Genomic DNA, 16,664 nt, shown 5'->3' with positions numbered 1-16,664 from the left:
TCTGTTTCTCTGGGGGAGAATATTCACCTCTTTGTTCGGTAGACCCACTACTCCCTTTGTGCTCTTCTTTTGGTGGCGGGGGAATACCTTCGCGCGTGCGCTGTCATGGATCCAGGTACCCCCCCCCTCCCACTCTCTGTGTGTGGAGATATCAGACCGCTTGACCGCTATGCATGTCGGCGGTCAGGTGGTGGACATCGTTGCGCTGGAGCGGCCAGCGACCGTGCACACGCTTGTGCCGTCCATGTGGTGCGCGAAGTGTTCGCGCGACTCGAACACATCCCACCCCCGGCCCTCCCACTGCCTGCTGGTGTGGGGAGCCTGAGTGCGCGACCGCGAGGGATGCGCCAGATGGGGACCGGCACAATGGGTGGCGCGGCTGTGAGGTGACCTGCTGAGCGGCGGTGACGGGTGGGGTCTGCTGCAGGGGGGGGGTGCGTGCTCCGATGATGGCGTCGGCGCACGCTCTAGCGCGTGTGTCCACGGCTGCGTCGCACCACGCGATGGGGCCTGTGGCAGGCCGGGGATCGGTGTGGTTTCACTCTTGTCGTGTGGCAAACATGGAGGACGTGTTGTAAAAACTATCCTCTACTAATGCTTCTCCGGCTCAGGCTTCGCACACCATAGACTTGGTTATGTTTGTGTGTTGGCCTGTGTAGGTATGCGTTGGTTTCCAGCATCGATCCCCACCCTCCCAGAAGGAACGGCAAACCAACGCAGTAATAATACACACAAACGCACACGTGAAATAAAGGGAAGGCGTGGCGGATGTGAACAAGGCGTCCACGGTAGGGGCCGTCAGCCGAAGGTGTTGGTTTATCTTTCCCTTGTGCGTGGTTGCGGTGCACCAGTGCTTTAAGTGAAATGGAGGGTTGTCAGCGGTGGTGTGCGTTTTCACGGATTGGGTGCTTGAGCGTTTTTCTCAGTTTTTTTCTGCTGCGACCCGTCGTCTGCTCTCCAGCCTCTTCGCACTTTCTCCGTATGAGGAGGGGGTCCGATCGTTGGCGCGGCGGTGGTGGTGGTGGTGGTGGTGCAACGGGCTGCCGCAGTATCAACGGGTGATCCGGTGCACAACTGTGAAAATCATCTTTTACTCGGGTTCACTTTCTTTGTGCCTGCCGCTTTCATCTATGCCATGCGATTGATTTCATGGTTCGATGCTTGCACCGTCAAGGAAGACGCGACGGTATCACAGATGATGTAGACACAGCCAGGCAAGAACACACGCACGTATACCACGAGCCCCCTCCCCCAATATATACACACACACACACACAAGCGAACAGAGGAATCTGAGACCTGCTTTTTAGAGGTCTTTCTGTTGATGTCGTTCTTTTTTTTTTGTTTCGCGTGTCTGCGTGTGTGTCTGCCTCTGCGTCTCCACGTGTCTTTACACACTCCAGTTGCCTCTTTACTGCATTGTTTCCTTCTGTCTCGGACACGAATAAGTGCCAAGCGCTGCATTTGCCTATTTATGCCTCTTAAAGGTTTTGCTCTTCTCTTTTTTTTTGTTTACGTCTTGCGTGAGTCCGTGCGTGTGTATGTGTGTGTCGCCGGGTATCGTAGCACTGCTGCCTCGTCCTTCGAGTGTGCCCCCTTCGTCCCCCCTTTCCTCTTTACCCCGCCTCACATGATTGAGGAGAGCGGCGGCGTGTTGGTGCTGGACGGCACACCTTTTTTTTTTGGTTGTTTTTCGTTCTCTACCGTTATTGCTATTATCATTTCACCTCTGTTGGCTCTCAGTTTCTCTCATCCGTTTCCTGGGAGGCACGTGCGTGCCATTCCGAGCCTTGCTGCTGCACACCGTGTCTATCACATTTTTTTTTCCCCGCTCCAGTCCTTTGCTTGGTCTTCGGCGGTCTCGACGCTCTCCCTTGCGCGCCGAGACCTCCTCCTTCCCTCTCGGTCTCTCTCTTTTTTTTTTCGCACTCTTTGGCCACCAATCGGAATGCGTCAAGGAATTTTCACTCTGTGTACATGTGCTCGTGTCTTGTGTGTGTGTGTGTGTGTGTGTGTGTGTTGTGCAAAGTCCGTTGCGTGTTTCTTCATTTTCGTTGGCCTTGAGTGTGTGTGTGTGTGTGTGTGTGTGTGTGTGTGTTGTGCAAAGTCCGTTGCGTGTTTCTTCATTTTCGTTGGCCTTGAGTGTGTGTGTGTGTGTGTGTGCTGGGGGCCGTGGCAACGAGCCGAGAAAGCGGGAAAAAGAGAGCGCTACTCAGAGCGAGACGGTCGGAAGTACGACTGAGCAGTGAGTAAGGAGTGGGGTAAGGGAGAAGGGAGAGGGAGGGTGGGGAGATGAACGAGGCATGCAACTGGAGGAGAGAGGCGGAACAGAATTAAGGCAGTGCTGTCAGCTTCTTACACATGCATGCTGTGGTCTCAAGGGGAAGAACAGAGCGAGAGGCGAGGAAAGGGGGACTGCAGGCTTGCTGGTTCTCTTGTCCCTGCAGTTCAACGAACAATGTCTCTCCCTTTTTTTCGCTCTTCTGTGAATTCCGCATAGTTGTGGTTAAGGAATCATGCGCGTGAATGTGTGTGTGTGTGTTTTGTGAGTGTCCAGTAGTCCGTGTTCCAACTGCGGGTAGCACGCTTTTCTCCGTTACTCTCTCCCGTCCCACATTCATGACAACGTCCACCACTTTGCCGGCCTACTGAGACCTTTTTTTTTCTTTCACCTTTGTGGCAGTCTTTTCACCCCCTCCCCCTCCGTCTTATCTCCTCCACTCTCCCATTGCCCTCCCTTCATCTCTCGGCGCGTGCGACTCTCCTGCTACCTGCTGTGTATGTGCATTGATCAGCAGCCCCCCTTCTCCTCCTCCTTTATTGATTTTCCTTATCTTGTGCTTCCTCTTTTTGTGTTGGCGTGTGGTTTCTCTCTCTCTCTCTCTTCGTTTTTCTTCGGTGCGAGTGCGCGCTGATTTTGCGCGGGTCACGTCATTCGCCGCCCCTTCTTCTCCCCTGCTTCTCTTTTGTCGGATTTATTTGTCCTTCCAAAGTTTTCGTTTCTGAAGAAGGCAGCAGCACCAGCAGAACGCTGACTCCTCCGCTTGCCGTTTCCTTTTTTTTTGCCGCCCCTCCTGCGTCTCTGCACATGTCCTTGCTCACTCGCACTCCGGTATGGACGCTCGACACTTCTTCCCTTCTCCGTTTTTCTTTCGCGTGTCTCGGTGTGTGTGTGTGTGTGTGTGTGTGTGTGTGTGTGTCTGTGTTGATCTTCATTGTTGATGCGGATATGCGTGTGCGTCACCTCTCAAGTGCGTACGTCGTGTCTCGCTTCTCCTCCGGTACCCCGTCTGCCCCTCCCCCTTCCCTTATTCTTCTCGACAGCTTTGTGTACGACGCTCTAGAACACATGGACACCGCAGAGGGAAAAAATAGGCTGAGGCAACCCCATCGTTTTGTCTCATACATTGGCCGACGTGCCCCCGCCTCGTTTCAATGGGTTCCTCGTTCCCCCCCCTCCTATCCATTCAGTGAAAAAGGAAGTACCGGATCGAGAGACGTGCGTGTGCATGCTCCTGCCTTAGAGGAGAAGGGGATCTGGTGGCGTCGGGAAAGCCAAGCAAAGAAAAAAATACCGAAGAGGAAGACACCCAACGACCTAAATGCCAGCTGCTTCATCCTGATCCCGCCCCTACCTCCCTCCCATCCTGTGTGTGTGTGTGTGTGTGTTTCTTCCTTCTTTTTCCATCTTCATTCTGTTTACTCTGTATTCCTCTGCGGTGTGGTGTGCATGCGTGTGTGTGTGTATGTGTTTGTGCCGTTGCTCTCCTTTTTTTTTGCTAGCTGCTCGCGTGTTCTTTGCGCTCCTATGTGCCCTAGCAAGCTCCGCCGTTCTTTATTGTTCTCCGCCTCCGACTTCCTTTCCGCTCCTTTTCTGATGTGGAGTGTCCGCTGTTATGTGATGTCCGATGTCTGTTTCGTGTACGCCTGCAAAGCCTGTGTTCTTGTACCTCTTTAAGACTTTCTCAGTCACCTACCGATGTGCGTGTGGCTCACCTTCGCTCTTTCCCTTTCCTTTCGTCATCCCATTGTTGGTTCGCTCGCTTTTTGTTGTTGTTGTCAGGTTTTCGTTTCTGTGTCTGAACGTGTTGTCTGCCCCAATTCCTGCCCACCACGTTTTTGGGCAACGAAATGGAGGCAGTTTGTGTCTGCGTTGTCTTGTGTCCTTTTATTACCACTATTGTTGGTAAAGCATGCACTGGCGCATCCGCATATGCCGGTGTCGGTGTTCGATGCTGAGAGCGATGGCCCTCCGTTCTGCTTATTTTTCCCCTTCCCTTTTCTGCTTCGGTTTCTGTTTCTGCGTGTGATGGCGCCTGAGTGCGTGTGTGCGGGTGCGCGTGTGTGTTGACTGAGTAACTGAGGCGTACTAAACAGAGACATGCGAAGCGGTGGAGAGGTGAGGGCGAGCAAAACCATACCTCTCTCTTCCCCCTTCTTCCCTTGTGCAAGCGCCTCCTTTCGGAGGAGCCCGCACACCCACCCGCGCACCTCTCACGCGCAGCCACTGTCACTCCCCTCCTTGCCGATGCCAGTGGCGAGAGGCAACCGAACAGAGCGGTACGCCCCTCATTTTATGAGGGCCATGACAGGCTGTCGATCCGCTCCTCGTCCGGGGGAGCGCTTTTTGTGCCTGGGTGTAGGTGCTTGTGCAGTGCTCTCCTCCGCATGATGCGTGGGGAGTCGTATCGGCGCACACGTCTTTGCACCCCTCCCGTCTCCTGGGCAATCAGCCCACCACCTTACACGCCTCAACGTGTTTTCTCCGTCCTCTTCGATCTCATTCTTGTCTGTCGCTCTCTCCTCCTCTTTCGCACGTGCTGACGATGGCTTCGAATGTGGTGCGCGCCTCGCGTCACTTGGATGTGCAACGCACTGCGTACAATGCCATTAACATGCGGGGGGGGGGAGACAACACGGCGAGGAATTCTCTCGATCACTTCGGCGCACCGCGCCTCCTTGTAGTTTCTTTCCGCTGTCTTGCTCTTGTTGTCGTCAGCTCCTTTTACCCGTCCCCGATCGGCCGCTCATCTCTGACACGTCTCACTGCACCCCCCTCCCTCCCTCTCTTTCTTCTGCCCTCTGGCGACGTCCGCACTCTCACGCCTTTTGTTTTTTGAAGGAATTGGTCTGGCAACTTTCACGCCCTCGTCGAGCGCTTCTTTCGTTCTCGCTATTGCTTGCTGTCCGCTAGAGGACTACGCGCCGTTGTCGCCGCAGCTCAAACGTGGATCCCCACGTGCAGAGTCGCTGGCAGGCGCGCACCCCAACAAAACATACGCTGACGCAGCGAGGAAGCGGAAAAAGAAGGCCCCAACGCGATATCCAAGCAAATGACGTCGTTCAAGTGCACCACCCTTTTCTTGATCGGTGTCGTCGCGGTTGTCATAGCCTTTTTCGCGTACGTGGATCAACCATCGCATTGGGTGTACGACCCCGTGCGCCTGCAGCAGATTGTGCAGCAGAGTATTGCCACCGCCAATGCGGCAAACGGGGGCAATGCGACGGCAAAACAGGTAACAGGTGAGACCATTCGTCTGATCCTGGAGAACTACCCGAAAACGACGCGATACACGGGCCGCTGGCTCTGGAACAACGCAGGCGGGGCTATGGGGTCCATGACGGTGCTGCACTGCTCCTTCTCAGAGTACCTGATTATCTTTGGCTCCTCTGTCGGCACGGAGGGGCACACGGGTCGCTTCTTCTGGGCTGACGACTTCTTCAACATCCTCGTTGGCGAGCAGTGGGCAGCGCTGCCTGGGGTGGAAGAGAGGGAGGTTTACCGCCCAGGAGATCAGCACATCTTGCCACGCGGCGCGGCGAAGCAGTACCGCATGCCCGACGAGTGCTGGGCGCTCGAGTACGCCCGCGGCAATATCGTATCGATGCTGTTTTTCGGCTTCGCTGACATGTTCAGCTCCACGCTGGATGTGGTGACCATCTACCAGACGGTGATGGAAAGCGCCGGCAACATGATCGCGAATACATTGATGGGCAAAATTTGACCCACGACGCCTTCCCCCCGCGACGGAGAGTCACGAACGGCGAAAACGGACGGGCTGCGCACTGCTGACGGTGACGGCTCGCTAAAGCAGTGGCCACACAACGACACAGGCGCCCGCACATGGGCAGTGGACGACTCCGCAGTCGCAAACGGAGCAGCGGATGAGCAAAACCAAAAAAAACTACATAGAGCATCAGAGCACTCCCCGTCCCCTCCCCTCCCCTCCTTACAAAGGACACAGACATTTCCTCCCCGTCAAGGTGTCCCCCACGCTCTCTGCCATGCGACATGAGTTGCACGCCACTCCACCCACCCCCGGCCTGCCACAGGCCCCATCGCGTGGTGCGACGCAGCCGTGGACACACGCGCTAGAGCGTGCGCCGACGCCATCATCGGAGCACGCACCCCCCCCTGCAGCAGACCCCACCCGTCACCGCCGCTCAGCAGGTCACCTCACAGCCGCGCCACCCATTGTGCCGGTCCCCATCTGGCGCATCCCTCGCGGTCGCGCACTCAGGCTCCCCACACCAGCAGGCAGTGGGAGGGCCGGGGGTGGGATGTGTTCGAGTCGCGCGAACACTTCGCGCACCACATGGACGGCACAAGCGTGTGCACGGTCGCTGGCCGCTCCAGCGCAACGATGTCCACCACCTGACCGCCGACATGCATAGCGGTCAAGCGGTCTGATATCGCCCGCCATGTCCAAGGTGCGTGAAGTTTTCACCACCTGATGTGGCTCGGCGTTGGCGGGGATAGGGGGTGGGGGCTGCGTAGCTTCCCCACACAGAGCGTGAGGCGAGGGGTGTACTGGGCCCTGCGATGCCACGCACGGAGAGGTGTGTCCACCCTACTCCCCCCCCGTCACCAATTAGGCCACCGTAAAGCAGAAGAGGGTTAAAGCACAGACAAAAAGAGCCATGAAAAAAAGTTGTGGCTTCCGCTGTTCCCACTGCTCTTTTTCTTTGGCTTGCTTGTCTGCTGTTGGCCACCCCGATACCGCGGTATCGGAGTGCGGCACGCAGCGCTCTGCGGAGGCCAAGAGCTCAGATCCAGCGCCTCGTGTGTGGGCCTCGGACTCTTGGTGTCGGCGGACAGGTCTGGGCTGGCGGTGTGTCGAAGAGATGTGCGGCCACGATGATCGCGTCGGGGCCCGCCCGCTACGAATCGTGTCGACGGCTCAACACGTGTGCGCATCGGCGTGCAGCGGGCGCGAGTGTCCTTGCGGCGCTGGTGGCGCGGCACGTATGCGGGGAAGGACGAGAATGCAGGGTGCATGACCCGACTTGTCGGCAGCCGGCTCGTGCTGGACGACGAGGATTCAGCGGCGGCGCAGCAGAGGCAGGCGGGCTGCGGCTGCATGCGCGTATTCGCTGAGCTGCTGGCGGTACGATTTGATGCAATGAAGGGAAGGGGTCTACAATTGTGTGCTGTGACTCAATACTTGGATTTTTTGGCGGGCTATGGCTGCAGTGGTGAGCGCTTGTGGTTGTGCGGGGGGTACTGCATATGCACAGAGGTTCTGGATGGCGGTTGTGCATCGGCTGGTTCTGTGCTGTACATGTGGGGGAATGAGCTAGACGTTGCCTGCTGCGGCAAAAGTGTGCACTGCTTTTGGAGTTTCTGTGTACTGCGAGGGCAGCTATTCGTGTATGCATGTCTGTATCCTCCTCCCTCTTTGGTAGTTTTCGTTCATGTAAGTCTTTACCCACTTTTTTTATTCAGCTTCCGGAAGCTGCAGGGAGGCCTCGATTCTGTATTTGTGGGGCGGTGAGAGACGAGTGGTGTCGCAACCAAAGAGAGAACCAAAGCAACCAGAAACGCCAACTCACGAGCTTGTTGGGTTTCGTGAAAGATGTTGGTAAGAGGTGATGTTCTCCTCGCTTTTATGGCTGCCCGAAACCGGGCTCGGCGCGCTATTCCGAGTGGCGCCGTACAATTCTGGTTGTCATGTGCAAATGTATTCGCGAAAGGCACCTGCGCCGCCCACGTGAGTGTCGGCCTTCTCGTGGTGGAGCACGTTGCGTTGCTCCCCCCTCCCCCGCCCTCACTTTGTTTCTCCCGCGAGGATTGACTGAAAAGATGTGGCGTCGTCAGGCAGTGTTCGCATGCTTCGGAGAAGGTCCTCTCCTTTATCACCTTTTCTTTCCTCTGTGCGCGCCAGTCTGTTTTTTTTTGTATTGCGCAGTGTAGGGACCAGCCTCCCTCCTCCTTGCAGCAACTTGGCGTCAAACACTCTCACCTCCCTCCCTCTCTTTCTCTCTTGCGCACTCGTTGCTGCCGTTTCCAGCCTCCCCTCCCCCCTCCCTCTCCCTCTTCCCCATCGACGAGCATTCGCACCCGAAAGCCACGCTCGCGTTCCGTTTGTTTCTCTCCACCCATCCTTCGGTGCAAGGTGCGACCTTCACGCTTATTGCTCATCGCTTACACATTAGCGTGTGCTTCTGCTGCTGTAGTGTTCGCCTCTCTCACCTTTTTCTTTTTTTTTGTCATTGCTTGTAAGGCACTTACATCCTCCGTTGAAGTGCGCCTACGTTTTGCGTGTATGTATTGTGTGTTTTGGTGCTCTTCGCTGATCATTCGCCTCATCCTCTTTATGCGCGACGTGCGGTTGTACACGCGTTCACGCACGTGCGTTTTGGCGTGCTCAGACTTCTCTGTTTCCGTCTTTTGCTGCGTGCCTCACGGTATATAGTATATATGTGCGTACTATACATATATAAAGATATATATACATATACATATATATATACACACACTTGTATGTGTTTATATAATATTCTTGGTTGTGCGAATCGTTTTATCGTCGGCGCGAAACGCTGTGCATCGACGAGCGGCGTCTGACATCTACAGCGATCGGTCACAGGTGACAGAAGCGAGAGAGACAATATCCCCACAAGAGCCTCGCCGGGGTCTGCAAAGCTGTGCTTTCTTCAAGTCGGATGAACCCGGCAGCTGTGAGGATGGCGCGCGGCCCGGTCACCCCACACCGCCGCCTTAGTGGCTGCACCAGCGCGCTCTGCTGTGCCATCGCAATCGCGCTGTTTTGTGCTCTTTGTTGTGAAGTCAGCGCGCTGGAGGTGGGCAAGTTTTTTCCCGGCAAGGCGCACATGAGCGCGAAGAATCGTTACGAATCTGTTCAGGCGCTACAGGCTCTGCAGCGCGCGATCGACGACCCTGAGCTGCAGAAGGAGGTAGAGTCCGCGCTCAAGGACACAACGAGGGGCTTCGACATGTGCCGATCGGCGCTGTACCGCTGCAACCGCGTGACCGGCGCTCTCGAGGAGGCGGTCATCAAGGGCATGCGCGGCGGAACTGTGAAGTGGGACGAGTACCCCAAGTCGGTGAAGCGGATCCGCATCGGGGACTCGAGGCTGAGGCAGCCACTCGTGCTCTCCAGCTTACCTGCGAACCTTGAGGAATTCGTGGCGACAAACGTGGAGTGGGAGTCCGACTCGATTCTTCGGGTCCCACAGAGTGGCGAGGGGGGAGTTGTGAAGGGGCCCTTGGCTCATCTTCGCGTTTTGCAATGTTACAACTGCGCTCTCGTGAAGGCAGAGGTGACAGCGACGACGCCCCAGCTGGAGCAGCTGCAGGTGTTGAGCCTTTCCGGCAATCCAGACTTGGTCATCGATCTCCGCGAGCTGCCGCGCAACCTCCAATCGCTGCAGCTCTCGTACACACAACTGGCTCACTCCACGGTCAGGGAGGTATTGGAGACTGCGCCGGCGTTTCTCTCGCTGCTCAATATCAGCTTCACCGGTGTCGCTCTGACCCTCGACATGCTGCTGTCTGCACGGAATCAGCTAAAGACGCTGGATGTGTCCGGCCTGGAAAGCAGCAAGCCAGTGTCACCTCTGTCTGCCTCGCAGCTGCAAAGTGTGTGTAGCGAAAGTGGCTTCAGCCTCGCAGAACTGTACCTTGCCAGGTGCAGCCTGACAGGCACCCTCCCTGACCTTCGTAACTGCACGAAACTGAAGGTGATCGATTTGTCGCACAACCTCCTCGATGGCGCCGTGTTCACTCAACTCCCCGAGAATATAGAGTTGCTGCATCTCAACAGCAACGTGATACAGGGTGGCCTGCGCACAAGCGAACTCCCACGCACTCTGCGCCGCCTTGATATCTCTGAAAACCACTTCACGGGTGAGGTCGACCTTTCGGCACTGCCGCAGCAGTTGCAGTACCTCGACATTGGCCACAATCACTTCAGCGGCAAGGTGAACCTCACGCAGCTGCCCGAATCTGTCAAGTTTGTTTATATGGAGTACAACGACTTCACCGGCGCGGCTGACCTCGTCGACCTCCCACTCGGCATCCGTTTTATCATGGTCCACCACAACAACTGGGACTACCTCATGCCCGCCCCGTGAGGTGGCCCAGTACCATGTACGACGAAAAGACGGCGGGAGGGGGGGGCGGCGTTCTTAATGTGGTGGTGGAGGTGGCAGCATCAGCTCTCTGTCTCGCTCACCCACTGCACTTGAGCCCCTCACCTCCGTCTTCGTCTCTCTCTTTCTCCCCCTGCGAGTGTGCACTTACGTATCTGCGTTTGGTGGTGGGTAAGCGCGGGGGTGCCGTGGCGAGGCGGTGGCGGTGGAGTGGTGGCCATCAAGGCGACCTTGTGCCTGGTTTATGAGGAGTGAGCACCTTTCACCTGTAGCACGTGCTGACGCGAGTAATGTCGAGCGCGTTCTTGTGTGACAATTGTTTTGTGCGCCATGTCATCTTCCTCCTCGTGCTCGCCCTTTTGTTTTTCTGACATCATTCTGCTACTTTTTATTTCTTCCGCTGCTTTTAGGCGTCGTCGCGCGGGAGAGGCACGGCTTGAATGCGCGCTACATGTGAAATATCATGGCAAACAACGGGGCTGACTCAGAAGAGACTCACACAATGGAGCACGGCACTACCACCGCCGGCGTGCGTCTGCCTACAAGTTTGTCTATGGTTGGATGTGGATGTGCACGTGACTTTTTATTCCGGTTCGAAAACGAATGCCCTGAGGCTGCCGGCCACCCCGATACCGCGGTATCGGAGTGCGGCACGCAGCGCTCTGCGGAGGCCAAGAGCTCAGATCCAGCGCCTCGTGTGTGGGCCTCGGACTCTTGGTGTCGGCGGACAGGTCTGGGCTGGCGGTGTGTCGAAGAGATGTGCGGCCACGATGATCGCGTCGGGGCCCGCCCGCTACGAATCGTGTCGACGGCTCAACACGTGTGCGCATCGGCGTGCAGCGGGCGCGAGTGTCCTTGCGGCGCTGGTGGCGCGGCACGTATGCGGGGAAGGACGAGAATGCAGGGTGCATGACCCGACTTGTCGGCAGCCGGCTCGTGCTGGACGACGAGGATTCAGCGGCGGCGCAGCAGAGGCAGGCGGGCTGCGGCTGCATGCGCGTATTCGCTGAGCTGCTCACGATAGAAGGACATGCTGGCGCGAGAGAAAGAGCGATGCGTATGTATATGCTCGTGTATGTCGTGCATGGCGGAGGGTGCGCCATATCGTGTTCAGTGAGACAGGGCTGGAAGAGGAAGGTGAGGATGGGATCCCAGGCAAGGCGCTGCGTGTGCGGGAAACACGCACGTTGTGCGCCCGATGCGGGTCGCCCACTCAGCCGCATTCAAAAGGCGTCACAGTTCTTATTTTTCTTCGTTTATCGACGGCGTCCGTGTGTCGGACATTTTTTTCTCGCGCATGTCTTCCCTACATCGTTTCTGCTCTTGTAGCGCTTCCTGTGTGTACAGATGTGCTCCTTACGTTCGCGCTGGTTGTTGCAGACACTCGAGCTGCATTCCGCTTTCGCGTTTTGGACGAGTTGGACCGGGCGAATCTACAGCAAGGTCTGGTCCACAGCCGCAGTGTCTGTATGCGTCTCCGCTCCCACCTCTTTTCTCCCACATATGTGGGTGTTCGCGGGTTGTCTCCACAGTTGGCGCTTGCCGCACTTGTGAGCGCGGAGCGCTTCACTCGCCGCTCGCCTCCCAACGCCCCTTCGCCCGATCACTTCCCTTTTTGATTTTCACATGCGTCTTGCACGAGCGCTGTTTGCCGGTTCCCCCTCCCTCTTCAAACGCCCGCTGGTACGTGCATGCGCGCGCACACACACACACACACACACACACACGCACACACCTGCCTCCGCCTTCGTCTTGTTTCTCTTTCGAACAATTCACGAACGTACACGAAGGGTGCTGTACACGCACACAGGCGCCTACATCTAACCCCCATTCATTGCCCCCCCCACACACACACACACGCACAGAGAGCGCAGCTGGTGGACGGCGCAGACACTTCTTCGCTTCGCAACGCTGTTGTCTTGCCGGCGTGTTCCTTCTCTTTCCTACCGGGTTTTCGCCTTCTTCTCGTGTGCCGGCGGCCTCCTTTCGCCATCTTGTATCGTTATTGGCGTGCAGTGACGTGCATTGTGATCTCGTGTCTGACTTTCTCTTTCCACCAGCGTCGTGATCGCGTCCTTTGATTCGAAGCCTTCCCTGCCACGCACCCCGCCCCCTTCTCCTTTCTTCGACTTGACTGGCACTCTCCTCCGGCTGTTGCGTAGCCATGATAGACTATGGTAACGACCGACAGTACCAGGCGCGGTGCGCCTACGGCAACCCCGAGAAATCGATCGAGATTCACGGCGCCAAGATGGAGACATTCAACGTGGATATCCGCAAGAACGGCGCCATGCGCAATCGAGCCATGGTGCTCTCCGGCCTCGCGGGTCTGTGCACGGCGGCAGGGGCCGTCGCCGTGGCTGTGGGCGCGCCACAAATGCTGGGTCGTGTGCGCGGCGTGAGGGACGCGCCGTGCATGATTCTGTGGACGGTGGCTGGCGGTTTGTGCTTGGCGTACGTGTCCACTAGCTCCTTCTACTTTGAGCGAGCCATCTACGACCTAGAATTTCGGCGTGAGATGTGGGAGATTGAGAATCACTTGTCCGGCGAAGTTCAGGAGATGCTGTCCATCTACAAGAGCCAGGGGCTGACGGAGGAGGAGGCACTCATTGTTACCCGTATCTTTGCGCGACAGAAGACGGTGTTCGCCAACTTGATGATGGTCGAGGAGCTCGGCTACTCCCGACTAGAGCCGCCTACGACAAGCGAGGCGGTCACAAACGTCGGCGTACCCGCCGTAATGGGCTTCGTGATCGGCGTCGCGACGCCGCTGCTGTGCTTGGCGGGTGCACTGCGCGCAAGGTCCTGCGGCCAAGGCAGCAGCATGAGTGCTGCCGGCGGCGGTGCGATCTGTGGTCAGTCTGCGGTAACAACGCACGCAAAATTGTTGGGTGCGGGCATCTTTTGCATGTGTACCGCAGTGTTGAGCTACGTGCAGACGGAGGTCTTTTTCGGCGCTTACGCACATGCGCCAGCGCTGCTTCACACCACCGTGTCCAACGCCGCCGGCATCGGTTCCGTGTTCGGCCTCAGCTATGTAGCGGCGCGTTGGGCGTGAGAGAGAAACAGACATGTGCTCCGCGTGCGATGGCGCAACGCGCAACTTGGCAGCTAGAGATGGTGGTAACGGAAGAGGCAGTGAGCGGCTGTGAAGGTGGTGTGCAACACGCGTTGAAGCGACAAGCACGGATCGAACCAATTGCTGGGCGCGAGGGAACACGTCGCCTTCGACGAAGCCAGCGCGCTGTATGGACTGTGCGGACTGCTGTGATGCGCGCTGCCGCTGTGACACCGCAGCGCATGAAGAGAGGATCAGAGTAGCGAGAGCGGGAGAGCGGGCTACAAAGAGCAAGCACGTGTAAAGACGGTACATAGCACACCGTCGTACGTGTAACCGAGGGCATACTACCCCACCTTCCTTTTTCACTCTCGAGGTATCCTTGGGACGACGCGAGGTCCGTTATGGTGCTTCTCTCTGCACGAGCCCCAAGATAAGGTCTGCATGCGCGCTGCATGCTGCCGTTTTTGTTTTCACCGGGTGGTGTGCTCTCTTTCTCTTCGTGTCCGTGTGTGCGTACGAGTGGGCAAGTTCTAATATATGATTGCCTTTAGAGCTGTGCACCACCATCACTTTCATTATCATGAGCGATTGCTTATCCCCTGAGGCTGCCGGCCACCCCGATACCGCGGTATCGGAGTGCGGCACGCAGCGCTCTGCGGAGGCCAAGAGCTCAGATCCAGCGCCTCGTGTGTGGGCCTCGGACTCTTGGTGTCGGCGGACAGGTCTGGGCTGGCGGTGTGTCGAAGAGATGTGCGGCCACGATGATCGCGTCGGGGCCCGCCCGCTACGAATCGTGTCGACGGCTCAACACGTGTGCGCATCGGCGTGCAGCGGGCGCGAGTGTCCTTGCGGCGCTGGTGGCGCGGCACGTATGCGGGGAAGGACGAGAATGCAGGGTGCATGACCCGACTTGTCGGCAGCCGGCTCGTGCTGGACGACGAGGATTCAGCGGCGGCGCAGCAGAGGCAGGCGGGCTGCGGCTGCATGCGCGTATTCGCTGAGCTGCTCACGATAGAAGGACATGCTGGCGCGAGAGAAAGAGCGATGCGTATGTATATGCTCGTGTATGTCGTGCATGGCGGAGGGTGCGCCATATCGTGTTCAGTGAGACAGGGCTGGAAGAGGAAGGTGAGGATGGGATCCCAGGCAAGGCGCTGCGTGTGCGGGAAACACGCACGTTGTGCGCCCGATGCGGGTCGCCCACTCAGACGCAGGCGGAAGAGAGTGTCCGTCGCTGAACTGTTGCGACTTTTCTGATGATGTTCGTGTGTGGGGTTGTTGTCGTGGTGGTCGAGGGTTTTCTTTTGTATGCGAGGCCCTTCAATGGCCCTCTTTTTCTTCGTGTTGCTGCTCATTGTGCAGAGTTGTTTGCGGGGCGAGAGATGCGGAAAGCACGAGTGGCGAAACGGCAGGGATTGAGAAAAAGGTTGGATGAGAGCTGCTCTGAGGTGCTTCGAGCAGGATGTGTTGGTGGTGGCGAGTGAGCGAGGTCTGGTTAGCCGAGCGACGTTTTTTTTTTTCGCAGGCTGGGGGAGGGGGCTAATCTGAAGGCCACAGAAAATGCCTGCAGCTAGTTGTACCCCTATTCTATTCCGCCCGGTGCCTACGACCCCATTGTCGCGCTTCACCAAGTCTTTATTTCGGTCTAGTGGAGAGAGCGGATGCCTGTGCTTTTCTTTGCTTCCGTCGTGCTGGCCCCTTATCCCGTTTCGTGGTTATGCACACACACACACACACACACACACACACACACACACATGTGTTCTTGCTTCGCTGTTGTCTGCGCCTGTTCGCTTGGCTCGCGTGTCAAGGCGCAAGCACGCACACGCACACACACACACACACACATACCCTGAAGCGTCTGCGCGGTGTTCGACTTCCGTTCTCCACTTGTGATGAAGACAGCGCACCGAGGGGGGGGGGACTGCTTTTTGGCCGTCTCGTGACATCTTATGAGAAGAAAAGGAACTGAAAGGAAGTTGTGGTTCGGGAACAGAGAGAGTGCGGCGGTGCACGCGCTTCGGGAAATACGAAAAGAGGGGCATATGTGATTACCCGCCTCTTTTTTTGAGTGTGTGTGTGTGCCTCAGCTTGTCTTCCTTGTGATGAGACGTTACACGGTCTACGAGTTCACAGCAGCCCCCCAAAACCAAGCGGTCTTACCAGGCGTGATAAATGCGACTCTTGACGTGGTGGTGGTGGTGGTTAGGAGGCACGGGACAAGTAGCGGCAGGCCCTCCCTATCCTTTTTCCCTTTTATGGTCGCCTAATCGTCTTCTCAGACAAGCATAAACGAACATGCGGTGCATTGCCACAATATCCATCTCTCTCTCTCTCTCTCTGTGCCCTCTTCTTCTACCGCCGCCCTTGCCCTTCTTGACCCCAACCTTCTCCACCGCGCCCACGCCTGATCTGCTATGATGACTAAAACATATTTTTTTGCTTTGGGGGCGGGGGGACTTCGCTATTGCGGATTTCGACACCCGACCTACTCGCACGCGCATGCATCGCCTGAGGAGTATATATATATATGTGTGTGTGTTTGTGTTGGGGGACCGCTTGCATGAAACGAAAAAAAATCGAGAAAATAAAAAGGGGTTGGTGCATTTCCCATCATTTGCAGACATCCCCCTTGCATCCTTTTTTTGCTCGCTTTTGGTTTCCCTCACAGTGTTGCTCTTCTCGTATCCCTTTCCTTCCAGTGCTTTGTTGTTGTTGTTTTTGCACGCGCTCTGCTGCCGCTCCACCGTACAAAGAACGAGAGAAATCGTTTCACCAACACACACATACACACACACACACGTACATACACACATAATATACATATATATATATACATATACATATACATGTATATATGTATATATATATATATATATATGGTTATCGCTCAGACAAAAAAAAAACAAGAGAAAAACGACAAAAAAGGGGGAAGGAGAGCCTACGCAAGCGCATTCTGTACATCACAGAGCACAAAAAAAATCGCACCAAACACGTTCCAGCCTGCATTCTCCGTTCGCCCTCTTCCCCCCCCCCCGCTGTCTTTTGCTTTCCTTCCTTTTTTTATTGCCTATATATATATATACATATATATATATATGCTTATGTGTTTGTCGGCTTAAACTCATCAGGAAACACACGCGTGCGGAGCCATTTCTATATTTGTTGCCTCCGAGCAGTGACGCACCGCGCGCCTCTCGACGCTCCAAGC

At 56.5% G+C, this 16,664-nt stretch overlaps 3 protein-coding genes across 3 annotated transcripts; all 3 read left to right on the top strand.

Moving 5' to 3' along the window:
• Positions 1-5,333: 5,333 nt before the first annotated feature.
• On the top strand, positions 5,334-6,005 carry LMJF_29_2140 (C-8 sterol isomerase-like protein; the record flags this gene model as incomplete). Its single annotated transcript, XM_003722249.1, has 1 exon — positions 5,334-6,005. The coding sequence occupies one exon, from the start codon at positions 5,334-5,336 to the stop codon at positions 6,003-6,005; it is 672 nt and encodes a 223-aa protein (XP_003722297.1).
• A 2,938-nt stretch (positions 6,006-8,943) lies between these two features.
• On the top strand, positions 8,944-10,374 carry LMJF_29_2130 (conserved hypothetical protein; the record flags this gene model as incomplete). The annotated part of the gene is made up of 1 exon (XM_003722248.1): positions 8,944-10,374. One exon carries the CDS (start codon positions 8,944-8,946, stop codon positions 10,372-10,374), a length of 1,431 nt encoding a protein of 476 aa, XP_003722296.1.
• A 2,182-nt stretch (positions 10,375-12,556) lies between these two features.
• LMJF_29_2120 (conserved hypothetical protein) lies at positions 12,557-13,450 on the top strand (the record flags this gene model as incomplete). The annotated part of the gene is made up of 1 exon (XM_003722247.1): positions 12,557-13,450. The coding sequence occupies one exon, from the start codon at positions 12,557-12,559 to the stop codon at positions 13,448-13,450; it is 894 nt and encodes a 297-aa protein (XP_003722295.1).
• Positions 13,451-16,664: the final 3,214 nt, after the last annotated feature.

This window comes from Leishmania major, chromosome 29, assembly GCF_000002725.2.
Source record: "Leishmania major strain Friedlin complete genome, chromosome 29".
In the NCBI taxonomy this organism is placed as follows: Eukaryota; Euglenozoa; class Kinetoplastea; order Trypanosomatida; family Trypanosomatidae; genus Leishmania; species Leishmania major.
The sequence above is the reverse complement of the archived record's forward strand: the minus strand, read 5'-3'. Positions and strand labels throughout refer to the sequence as shown.